Source organism: Acomys russatus, chromosome 3 (assembly GCF_903995435.1).
Source record: "Acomys russatus chromosome 3, mAcoRus1.1, whole genome shotgun sequence".
NCBI classification, from domain to species: Eukaryota; Metazoa; Chordata; class Mammalia; order Rodentia; family Muridae; genus Acomys; species Acomys russatus.
The window spans coordinates 63,013,296-63,025,753 of NC_067139.1; the positions used below are offsets into that span (position 1 = coordinate 63,013,296).

Here is a 12,458-nt window from a genome sequence, read left to right on the forward strand (position 1 = left end):
TCAGATCTTGGAGTTACAGACAGTTGTGAGCTGCCATGTGGGTGCTAGGAATCGAACTCGGGTCCTCTGGAAGAGCAGACAGTGCTCTTAACCACTGAGCCAACTCTCCAGCCCCAAATTCTTAACTCTTAAAAAAAAGTCACATTAAGAAAAGAGCAATGTGTTGTGCTCCACCACCACTCTACCTCTGACCTACATTTTGTTTTGCATGCACTGAACTCGTGTTCACGGTTGAGATAGGATGGTCAGTGATCATGTCTGTCATCAATACATGTTTGTCAAATTTCACAACTGGACAAACATCTGTCACTATTTGATCGGAACATAAAAGTCAGACTTATCTCAAATCCTAGTTATAGGCTATTAATGATTAAGAGACAATGTGACAGATCCTACCTCCAGAGAAGCATTCAGGCAGAAGTTTGGAATGCAACATTAACTCATTCAAGTATGAAATAGTAAATCAGATGATCGATGTCTAAATTATTTTTTCAGAGTAAAGTAACTAAAAAACCACTAATTAAATTATCTCTGGTCATTAATATCAGAATTTCACAGTACTAAGGAAGATATTATACGAATTTATTGAAATATCAATCCCTTTTCATTTAATGTACCATAAATTATTAACTTATGCTTTTAAAAACACGCTGCTTGATGGTATTTTGTTAAGCAACCATTCTATCATGGCTAAGAGCCCACATTTTGAACTGGGATAGAAACCCAGAGCACAGTAGTTAGTTCAGTAGGAAACGAGGACTTGAAAGACTTACCTATGCTATCTTCTCAACACCTGCCTCTGACTAAATTTATTTACAAGAACACTCTGAAAAAAATTAAACTACAGATATTTCTCCATAATTAAAATTTAAAGAACACCTTGGAGGGGCTAGAAAGATGGTTCGGCAGTTAAAAGCATGCACTGCTCTCACAAAAGACAACTGTTCCAACACTCACATCAGGCAGCTGTAACTTCTGAGGCACCTGCACTCACATGCAAATACCCACATACAGACACACACACACACACACACACACACACACACACACACACACCCCAACAAACACATACATATAATTTAAAAAACAGTAACAATAAATCATTTTTAAAAGAACATTATTTGAAGGAGATAATGTTTTTACTAGTGTCTTCATATAGTAAGCATGGAAACATTCAAGCCTTAATTTTGTCACCATTAATTACAAAGGACTACTAGATAACTAAAGTGCATTAAGTATAAAATTATAGCAAGAGAAATTTGTAGAGGAGCAGTCAATCATTATTATTTCAAATGCTGTAATCTCTTCAGAGTCTCTGCACCTAGAACAAATAAACATTAATCATTTACCAAGAGATAGATAGGTTAAATGCTTTTTTTTTTTCAGTGTATTTACCTTTTTTCCTTTGAAGCTGAGTATACCAGGCTGCTCCAGGACCCCATAATACAAGCACATAATGCTGACCTTGAGTCTGTTCCACTGTTAACAGAATTTTCCTTTGCTTCTGTCCTCTATAACTATATAATGCCTCTAGAAAAGGAAAAGGACATTTTACTTGGCATTACTCTGCTTGGGTGACACCACAGCACCTCATGGTAAATACAGAGTGATAACCAACTAATACACTAAGATGGTCCTGTACATTAGTATTTATAAGCTAAAATTAAAAGTGTTTACCTGTCAGTACAGTGACATCCACTACTCTGAGTACTGCATGGACTAATGTATCAGGCTGCAGCTGCTCCAATTCCACAAACTCTACAGCGTTCATTTTCTGAGGCTGCCTCTGAGGCAGATCTTTGAGATAGGAATGTTTTAAAGACACATATGCCAGTAAGTCCTGAACATTGGCAACTGCACTGGAATCTAAGGGAGCAAAAAACAGAAAAAGATACACAAAGGATGACGTCATATTTGCTGGTAATCATAAATGGGAAAACCACAGCTGGGGTGGTTTGAGTAAGAATGCTCATATATTTGAATTCTTAGTCATCAGGGAATGACACTAGTTGAAAAGGATTAGAAGGTGTGGCTTTGAGGTTTGAAAAGCCCATACCAGGCCCAGTGGTGCCCTCTTCCTGCTGCCTGCAGATATGAATGTAGAACTTTCCGCTACTCCTCCAGCAACATGCCTGCCTGTGTGCCACCGTGCTCCCTACCATGATGATAATGGACTCTGAAACTGTAAGCGAATCCCAGTTAAATGCTTTATTTTATAAGAGTTGCCATGGTCATAGTGTCTATTCACAGTAATGGAACACTGACCAGAACAACAGCTCTCATCTTTAAAAGAGTGAGAAATAGTTAATTATGAAGCTATCTTTGAGAAATGATTCAGGAACACAGATTTAGGATCCCAAATTCCATGTTCCAATGTAGAAGCAGTTTCATGAAGTTTTAAAGTTTCACAGAAGAAAGCCATAAATCAAGGCAATTTTACAAAACATTTGTTGTGGGGCTAGAGAGATGGCTTAGTGATTAAGAGCACTAGCTGCTCTGTCGAGGACCCATGTGAGTTCCCAGCACCCACATGGTGGCTCACAACTATCCATAACTTCAGTTCCACAGAGTTTAATGACCTATTCTGACCTCCTCAGGCACATACATGGTGCACAGACATACATGCAGGCAAAACACCCATACATACAAAATAAATAAATTTTAAAAAATAATAAAATAATCTGCTGAGTTATTAGATTCCAAAGTGTTTTTTACCAATCAGTTACAAGATGATCGTTTCGAAACAGAAATGGTCAAGGAATGGCTGTTCCAGAGGGCTAGAACTAGTTCCAAATAAGTGGACTTGCAACGTTCCAATACTTTCACAGTACTGAAATTCTTATGTTTTGGTTGTGAGCCCAGCCTATAAGCCTGAACCATCTCTCCAGCCCCACAGTATTGAAATTTTGATCAGTTAGTCTCTGCAAACACAGTTTCTTTTCAGGAGTTCTTGTTCATGTTATGTATAGTATTTTCTTTGAACTATGTTTTATGTTGTGATATATAAATACATATGAAACACTACTTAATTTCTATAAAATATGTAGCTTATTCTTGACTCAGCTTAAACCAAAAAATGAAAGTTGATCCTGTTAGGCAACAGAAACTTATCATCTCCAAGAAATTTATTCTGTTCCCAATCTACAACCAGGCTCAGGTTTGCCATATTTTTTGTTCTCCGATGACCCTGAAATTATCTAGTGGGCTCCCAATCTCTAGAGTCTAATTTGATCCTGTCTTTCCCAGCTCTCCTGACAACAGTCCTTCATCAACAAGCTCCTTAGCACATCATATTTTAAATGTCCTACAAGCCACCTAACAGACTCTCCTGAGCCTGCCCTATACCATCCCAAATTTAGAATGTCATCTGCATCACTGTCAAGATGCTTTAAAGTCATCACACTCCTCTTCACAACCAAATTCCACACAGCACAGCAGCTACACATATGTAAAACTACACATATGTAAAACTCTTCCTTCCCTAATTCTCATTTAACCATGTGTTACATTATAATGGTTTTTATTGTAAGAACATTCATTTAATTATTCAGTAATAATACCACCTAAATAATTTTATCTTCCTGTTTCAATGGTTTTTTTAAAAAAATTGTTAGATGATTTTATGTGTATGACTGTTTTGCTGTGTACCACATGAGTTCCTGGTACCCACAGAGTGTGTCAGATATCCTGGAACCGGATTTATAGATGGTTGTGAGCTACCATACGGGTGCTGGGCCTCAAACCCAGGACCTCTGTAAAAAGATCTGGTCACCACTGAGCCAATTCTCCAGACTCTGCTTTAAATTCTGTCTAGATAAACTTTACATAGGATAAAATATACATATTTAGAAGCATCGACTGAACCCACAAAATGCTCAGCAGGTACCAAACCTGATGGGCTGAGTTCTAATGCCAGGACTTACATGATGGAGAGAACCAACTCCTACAAGTTGTCTTCTGAATTCCACACAGATACACACACACACACACACACACACACACACACACACACACACACAAACTAACTAGGTAAATATTTAAGAGTATGAATTAATGAGCTTTGCTCATCAATTAAATTCTCCTGAAGGAAAGGGAGATATGTTCATACACATGACAGACTTATGGCCAAAAGAAGATGCTGCCCATAAATTTTTTTGTTTGTTTTTAGAAATCAAGGGTTTATAGACTAATTTATGATTCTTCTTTTTTCTCCCATCAACGTGAACACCTGCATCTCCTCCATCTGCTACACTAACACCTAACTGTTTACTTACCCACCAGAGGGGCATCTCCTGTGTGACAGGCGCTATACCAGGTGCTAAGGATACAGAGAAAAACCACATCACAATCTCAACACAGAAAGAGTTACTGATTGACCTAGAGACAGACGGTGACAAACACTCAGCACAGGATATAAACTGAGGACAGGCTTGACTCTCAGTAAATTGCTTACCTAGCACGTGGGTGGCACTGGGCTCCATCCCCAGAGCCATAAATGGTCAGAGGGATAGAAGAAGGGGGAAGGGAGAGCTGGGAAAGGAGAGAAACATTTCTGAAAACACAGACATAGAAAAAGAGCTAACTAAAAGACAGTTGGTTAGAATTTCCAAGGAATGAACTGGAGAACATGGATAACAGCTCTGCGAGGAGGTAGGTGATGACTGAAAATCCCTAGTACAATAGCAAGTCTGTCCCAGGGATTAGTGTGGACTAAGGAGCTCCCTCCTCACAAAGGAAGTGACCAGAGTCACGCTTAAGACAAAAAGCCTCATAGTAACTGTGCTCTCAGTAACAGATTTTTAAATTTTTTATTAATTTATTCAGATTACATCTCAATTGTTATCCCATCACTTGTATCCTCCCTCCCACTTTCACCCTATTCCCCTCCCCTAGGTCTATGACCAAGGGGTAGCTCCTCCCCCACTATATGGTCATAGGCTATCAAGTCTCATCCTGGTAGCCTGCTTATTCCTTCTCTGAGTGCCACCAGGCCTCCCCATCAAGGGGAAGTGGTCAAATATGGGGCACCAGAGTTCATGTCAGAGTCAGTCCCCACTCTCCACATAACCGTGGAGAATGTCCTGTCCATTGGCTAGATGTATTGTCCTTGGTTGGTGCAGTAGTTTGAGCAGACCCCCCTGGACCCAGATCCACCTGTCATGATGTTCTTCTTGTAGGTTTCTAGGGCCCTCTGGGTCCAAGTCCACAGTGGACTGCCCACTGACACTCCAACTACACCACAACCAGGCTTCACTTGAACATTAAAAGCCCTTTCTGCTGGGTGTGGTGGTGTGCGCCATTAATCCCAGCACTCAGGAGGCAGAGGCAGGCAGATCTCTGTGAGATCAAGGCCAGCCTGGTCTACAAAGAGAGAGTCCAGGGCATCCAGGGCTATTACACAGAGAAACCATGTCTGGGGGGTGGAGGGAGAAGGAATGCTTTCTTTGAAAAGTACAGCGAATGAAAAAACCAACAACAATAAGCCCAAGGAATGAAATAAATCCAGATGCATACATTCCAATGCAATAATATAAATATATATTATATGTATATAAAAACAATGTAGCATAACTTCTCCAAAAATCACCAATCCTCAAGTAATAGCCTCCAGTGAGAGCAAACCCAATAAAATCCGACAGGAACTGAACAAAATAAGGAAGTGCATTCCAGAGAGAAAAGAGGAATCCCATTAACAGCTATGGAGGAAATACTGAAAATGAAAACACAGTAAGTTAAATAAAAAGTGCAGTGTAAGCCTCACCAATAGAAAAAGATCAGAGGCCGAATAAGCTTGAAGACAAGATAAATTCTACATTCTTAAGAAGCACATTCAGAGCCCATGAAAGCAAAAGGCGAATAGAATACGACTTGCTGCACACACACACTCTTTTCACGTGTTTAAAGAACTCAGTTGGCCTTAGGTATCTTTCTTGAATTCAAAACTGCTGAAGTTTCCAGAGACAGTCTTTTCTAGTCTCCCAGGCACACCCCCGTGCAGCCACTGATGACTTTACTAGCATGAAGCATGCCCAGTTTATCTTTGAGCTCTTCTAAAGCGCAGCAAATGGCACACATCTACAGATGACACTGTGTCTCTATGACCCATTTTATTTATAAAGAACAAGACTGGGATTTGAAGGCAGTTAATGTCTGGATTATTTGGTAGAATATTAAATTCCATTTTAGCAACAATCATCAATTTATCACTGCTACCAATATACAAAAATAATGGCTTGCCCTTCCCTTAATACTGTTTCCAGAGATTTCTGAGTCTTCCTTGATTTGACATGTATTCATATCTAGCCAATGGACAGGACATTCTCCACAGTTGTGTGGAAAGCGGGGACTGACTCTGACATGAACTCTGCTGCCCCATATTTGACCACTTCCCCTTGGTGGGGAGGCCTGGTAGCACTCAGAAAAAGGATAAGCAGGCTACCAGGATGAGACTTGATAGGCTGTGACCATATGGTAGGGGAGGAGGTCACCTTCTGTCACAGACCTAGGGGAGGAGAATAGGGTGAAAGCAGGAGAGACAGAGGGAGGAACGGGAGGATGCAAGTGATGGAATAGCAATTGAGATGTAATCTGAATAAATTAATTAACTAAAAAGAAAAGAAAAGAAAAGAAACACCATAAAGAACTAACTAGCTGATCTGGATGTCAGTATGTTGATTCCTACTTTGGGAACTAAACTTTGACACTGAACGCTGTACGATTAGTTTAAGGATTGTTGTTTGACTGCTACGTAACCCAAGGCACAAAACATGAACTTCCTTCTTCCTCAGGCAAACCAGAAAGTCTGTCAAGGCATCTCATAGTACAACTAAATATTTACAAAGCAGCTTATTTCTGAAGCTCATCTTCCCCATCTCTGAGATAGCAGTCCTGGTGTGGGCTCCATCTCTTTACCTCCATAAGGAGATTCTGAACAAAGCCACCTCTACAAGCTGGGAGCACTGGCAACTTCTAGAACAATTATTTTAGATAGAAAATTATTTGGTTAATATTATTCAATTGCTGATCTTTTAAAATTTTAGTTATCCACTAAAAATATCATTTTTCTTCTATGTAGATCCCTGTACAAAAGTCCACATCACATTTAGTTGCAATTTCTCCTTATTTTCCTCCAGGCTGTATCAGTCCTCAGTTTTTGTTGTTGGTTTTTATTTCATGACCTTGATACTTCTGAAGAAAACTGATCAATATTTTATGAAATGCTCCTTCATTTGGGTTTCTCCATTGTTTTGTTATAATTGGAATCTGGTTGTACATTTTTGTGGGCTAAGGAGATAGCTAAGTCAGCAAATTCCTTGTTGTGCAAGTATAAGGTCCTGGCTTTGGAATCTCTGAACCCATGCAAAAACCATTCACCCACAGCTGTAGTCCTAGCAGTGGAGAGGCAGCAACATACAGAGTCCTGTAACTCATTGCAGCTGCCTAGCCAAATTGATAAGCTCCATAATCAGTGAGAGACCCTGTCTTAAAAAAATAAGGTAGAATGAATGTAACATTTATATAATTCCTGATTGTTTCATGGTTCTTCCTGCTGTATGTAGCTTATTTTATTTACGTGTAATAATGTAAATGTATATGTAAAAAAAAAGAAATATAAAAAAACTAAGGAAGAGACTGCTGAGAAAGATGCTCAGTGTTGACCTCTAGCCCACACACACACACACACACACACACATACACACACACACACTGATATGGTGGCACATGCCTGTGATCTAACACTGGGAAGATGTAGGCAAGAAGATCAGAGGTTCAAGGCTGCCCTCTACTACATAGAGAGTCTGAAGCTAGCCTGCACTATATAGGACACTGTCTAGAAATAACTAAACAAACAAAACCATAAGAGATTGTCATTAGGGTTATGTATATTTATTTTGTTGAGACACTATTAGTTGTATTATACTTATTCTGCTGCATTGATACTGTCTGTTGATTCTGAAGGGAAAAAAAGATCCCTCAGTTTTTATTTCCCGGGGTATTTTGTTTTCTGTCTTGTGGTACTAAGGATCAAATCCAGGGTATCCAAGGTGCTAAACAAGTGAGCACGCCCTGAACACCCCACAGTAGGTGTTAAATTTTGTCAATACCCTTTTCAGTATTTATTAAGGTAACCAATTCTTCCTTAGAAATATTAGTATGGTACATGATATTCATAGTTCAGAACTCTCATTGCTAAATCATCTTACTTGTCCAAAGTCTGTTTTGTTTATATTTTATAATCACATATATGTGCGTTCATAATATGTTCATGTGGCTTAGGTGTCAATGTCCTATCGTACATTTAAAGGGGAGTAGAAGGTTTCCCTCTACTACACTCTGGAATAGATTATAGAACCTGAGACTATCCAGTCTTGATAGGTTGTGAGAGGTTTTTCTGTGTAGCTATCGGGGCCTCCTTTTCCTCTCATTCTCTATTTATTATAACATCTGGTACGGTTAAATTTTATATCTCTAATGAAGTCAGCTTTAGCAACTGTCTTTCCCTAGAACTTTATATAGGTAGAGTTCCAAAAGGCCTTTTGCTGTTTTTTAATTGTTTCAATGATTATTTCTGTATTAACATTTATTTTGTATATTTGTACCTAATTTTTAATTGACGAAATTAGCCAACTGACTTATCTACTTTTTAAAAGGAGACTCTGATGCTGGGTGGTGGTGGTGCACACCTTCAATCCCATCTCAGCACTTGGGAAGCAAGGGCAGATAGATCTCTGAGTTTGAAGACAGCCTGGTCTACAGGGCAAGTTTCAGGGTAGCTAGAGGTACACAGAGATACCCTTGTCAGGGGGTAGAAGACCCTAGACTATTACGTTGTTTCATTTTACAATTTTGTCCTTTCATTTCTGATTTATGTTATTATTTTATACTTTTTGGTTTCTGTGGCTTACTTAGTTTTGCAAATTTTCTAAGCTTGAAATTTTATTTTTATTGGTACAAGTGTCTGGCTAAGATATACTGGTCTGCTGGCTGCTCTAAGAATACCTTCTGTATAGCCTTCTGTACGCTCAGGGAGGGAGTGGCAGGCGGATTGCTGTGAGTTTGAGGCCAGCCTGGTCTACAAAATGAGTCCAGGACAGCCAAGGCTACATAGGGAAACCCTGTCTCTAAAAAAGCAAAACAAAAACAAGCACCCCAAAAAACAAGCAAACAAAAAAACAAGAAAGAAAGAAAGAAAGAAAGCCTTCTCGTTCCAATACATATAACGGCCATTACATCTGTAAATTTTATATCACTCCTTTAAATCCAAAATTTGTTTTAAAAATTTCAAAACTTAAAAAGAAAGGAGCTAGTTTTTGTTGCTGTTAATGTATTCTAGTTTTATAGTATGTCCTTAAGCATGGATTTATGGTCCTACTTGATGGAAGTCACTGAGTTTTCGACAATCCACTATAGAATTAATGTGTCTGAAGATACAGCATGTTCTATATAACCTTATTTATACATATACCTAATTAATGAGGTATATTAATTAGATCTTCTAGCCCTTTAATTATGTTTTGTATATTAGAGCTGTCTTGTGCCATTAGGAAAATGACTCCTCAATGAGTTCTAGTATAAATCTCGTAGAATGGATTAAACTTAATTAAAAATGACAAGCCAGGCATGGCTTTAATCCTAGTACTTGGGAGGCAGAGGCAGGTGGATCGCTGTGAGTTCAAGGCCAGCCTGGTCTACAAACGGAGTCCAGGACAGCCAAGGCTACATAGAGAAACCCTGTCTTGAAAAACCAAAAAATAGGGGCTGGAGAGATGGCTCAGAGGTTAAGAGCACTGACTGCTCTTCTGAAGGTCATGAGTTCAATTCCCAGCAACCACATGGTGGCTCACAACCATCTATAATGAGATCTGGTACTCTGTTCTAGCCTGCAGGCAGAATACTGTATACATAATAAATAAATCTTAAAAAAAAAAAGAAAAAGAAAAAGAAAAAGAAAAACCAAAAAATAAATAAAGTAAAATAAAATAAAATGACAGCCAGGTATGGTGATGCATGCCTGTAATCTCAGCACTAGGGGAGACAGACGCAGGTGGATCTCTGTCAGCCTGGTCTACAGAGTCCAGGAAAACCAAGGCTATACAAAGAAGCCCTGTCTCAAAAAAAAAAAAAAAAAAAAAAAAAAGGCAGTAAAAGTTGACAAGGAAATAGAGAAATTATAAACAGTATTGCTGGTATGAACCTGTATTATTTATTTTTGTGGTACTAGGGATCAAATCCAGTGTGATGCACATGCACTAGGCCAGTGTTCTTCCATAGAATTATATCTCCAGCTTTATTTTATTTATTTACTAAATGTATTTATTTTTGATAAACATAAAATTTTATACAAATTAATGTGATGCTATAATACATGAGCACATCGTAAAACGTTCAAATAAAGCTAAACACACCTTTCTCCGCATAAATTACTTGTTTTCTTTATGGCAAAAGCATTTCAAATACTTAATTCTAGCTTTAGTAACAATATGTTACTATTATCTGTAGTTACCTACTGTGGAACAGAACAGCTCATATAATTTTTCTTACAGGTATTCAAAAATATGTCAATAAAGTTATAATATATTCCTACTAAGTAGCTGCATTTTTTTTTACCTATTTTGCAGTTGGGAATCAGCCTATGTCTCTACGTTTACCTACTTTTTTGGTAAGTAGGCTGGCCTCAGCTTTGCGTCAGCCTATAGTCTCTACGTTTACCTGCTTTTTGGTAAGTAGGCTGGCCTCAACTTTGTAATATTCTATATCAGCTTCCCAAGAAGCTGTGATTTCAAACATGAGCTACCGACATGGCCTATTGATTCATTCATTGATTTGTGTATTTTGAGGCGTTAGAGATCAAGCACAAAGCCTTGCATAGAGCAGGCCGGCCCTTTACCAGTGTGCTGCGCCCCAGCCTAGGCAAAGACTATAAAGTAGCATAGCCACAACAGAAAAGAGTTTGGTAATTTCTTTTTGTTGTTGGGTTTTTGTTTGTTTTTTGAAATAGGGTTTCTCTGTGTAGCCCTGGCTCTCCTGGAACTTGTTTTCTATAGCCAGCTGGCCTTGAACTCAGAGATCCATCTGCCTCTGCAAGTGCTGAGATTAAAGGAATGTATGTATTTGTAATACAATTCAGCCACTGCACCCTAGAAATCTGTGCCAAAGGACTGGAGAGATGGCTCCGCCATTAAAGGCTAGGCTCACAATCCAAAACATAAGAAATATGTGTGCCAAAGATATGAACATTTATGTTCACACAAAAATCTATACTCCTAAAAACCTCAACTGTGAAATAACTCGAATGTTCAACAAGTAAATAATAAAGCAAACAAGAGTAGGTCCATATAACAGAATACTAGTCAACACTAAAGAGAAATAACTATTGATGCATACAACGCTCACCAAAAAAGGAGGTAGTTTTTCTCAGCAATGATAGAAAAAAATTCAAACTACATTTGTCTGACTGTGAGTCTAATTGGACTTTTAATTATCTCAAAGATTCAGAGGCCCAGAAATTATAAGGGTAAGCTTCAGAATGTTTTCCTTTTTTCTTTTTTGCCTACCTACATTTTTCTGTAGACATGCTCCACAGCATCTCAAAGAGATAACTCATTAAATGTTACAACCCACCACTTTGCAGACTCCCTAAGAAGAAAATGAAGCATGAATCACAATACTTTATGTGATTTACAATAGACAAGTCCCCCCCCCCGCCCCATCTCTCTTCTAGGCACACAGGCTGGGACGCCTGATTACCCCTTCTACAATCATCTTTTAAAGCTCTACTTTCAATTTTTTTTTAAGGATATAGATAGAGCACAGGCTTAGCATTGGGTGGGGCCTATTTTCAATCCTAATACTGCAAAAAAAAAAAAAATTAAATTAATGAATTCCAATTCCATCTTACAAATGAAAATAGCTGTTTTTAAAACATAAAAACCATCTTTACTCAAACATTTCCTAATATATTTGCAGACTTACAAAGTAGATTTATAATGAGGTAACATTCCAGGGAACATCACTAGTCCAGAAAAGATCAACATCCAAAGCATGTTCTTACTGGGTTTATACCATCCTAAAGCCAGAAAGTCATAAATTGAAACATTCTAAGTTCAGAACACTCAAAATATGTCTTACATTTTTCAGGCCGGACACATGAATAACTTCCAAGATTAAACAACTGACTGGTAAATGTTGATTGCAGCACTGTTTCACCAACCCACTGATCCTCATGAACAGTCACATCTAAAAACAGAACAGAACAAAAGCTGGTCATTAGCCGACGAACATGATACTCTCCACCGTTGAGTGGAGAGTGAGATCTGACTCTCACAGGAACTCTGGTGCCCCTTTTCTGACCACGTCCCCTGGATGGGGAGACCTGGTGGCACTCAGAGGAAGGATAGCTAGTTACCAAGAAGAGACTTGATATTCTGAGAGCATGTATAGGGGGAGGAGGTCTCCCT

General features: G+C 38.6%; 1 protein-coding gene across 5 annotated transcripts in view; it reads right to left on the minus strand.

Annotated features, from left to right (window-relative positions):
- Shld2 (shieldin complex subunit 2) overlaps positions 1–12,458 on the minus strand; it is an 84,824-nt gene that overhangs the window by 17,671 nt on the left and 54,695 nt on the right. For all 5 annotated transcript variants that reach the window (XM_051141897.1, XM_051141899.1, XM_051141904.1 and 2 more), the window contains exons 5-7: positions 12,130–12,237; positions 1,678–1,866; positions 1,396–1,530 (exon numbers count right to left, since the gene is read on the minus strand). In XM_051141897.1, the coding sequence (XP_050997854.1) occupies positions 1,396–1,530; positions 1,678–1,866; positions 12,130–12,237 (432 nt within the window). The remainder of the gene's footprint in view (positions 1–1,395; positions 1,531–1,677; positions 1,867–12,129; positions 12,238–12,458) is intronic.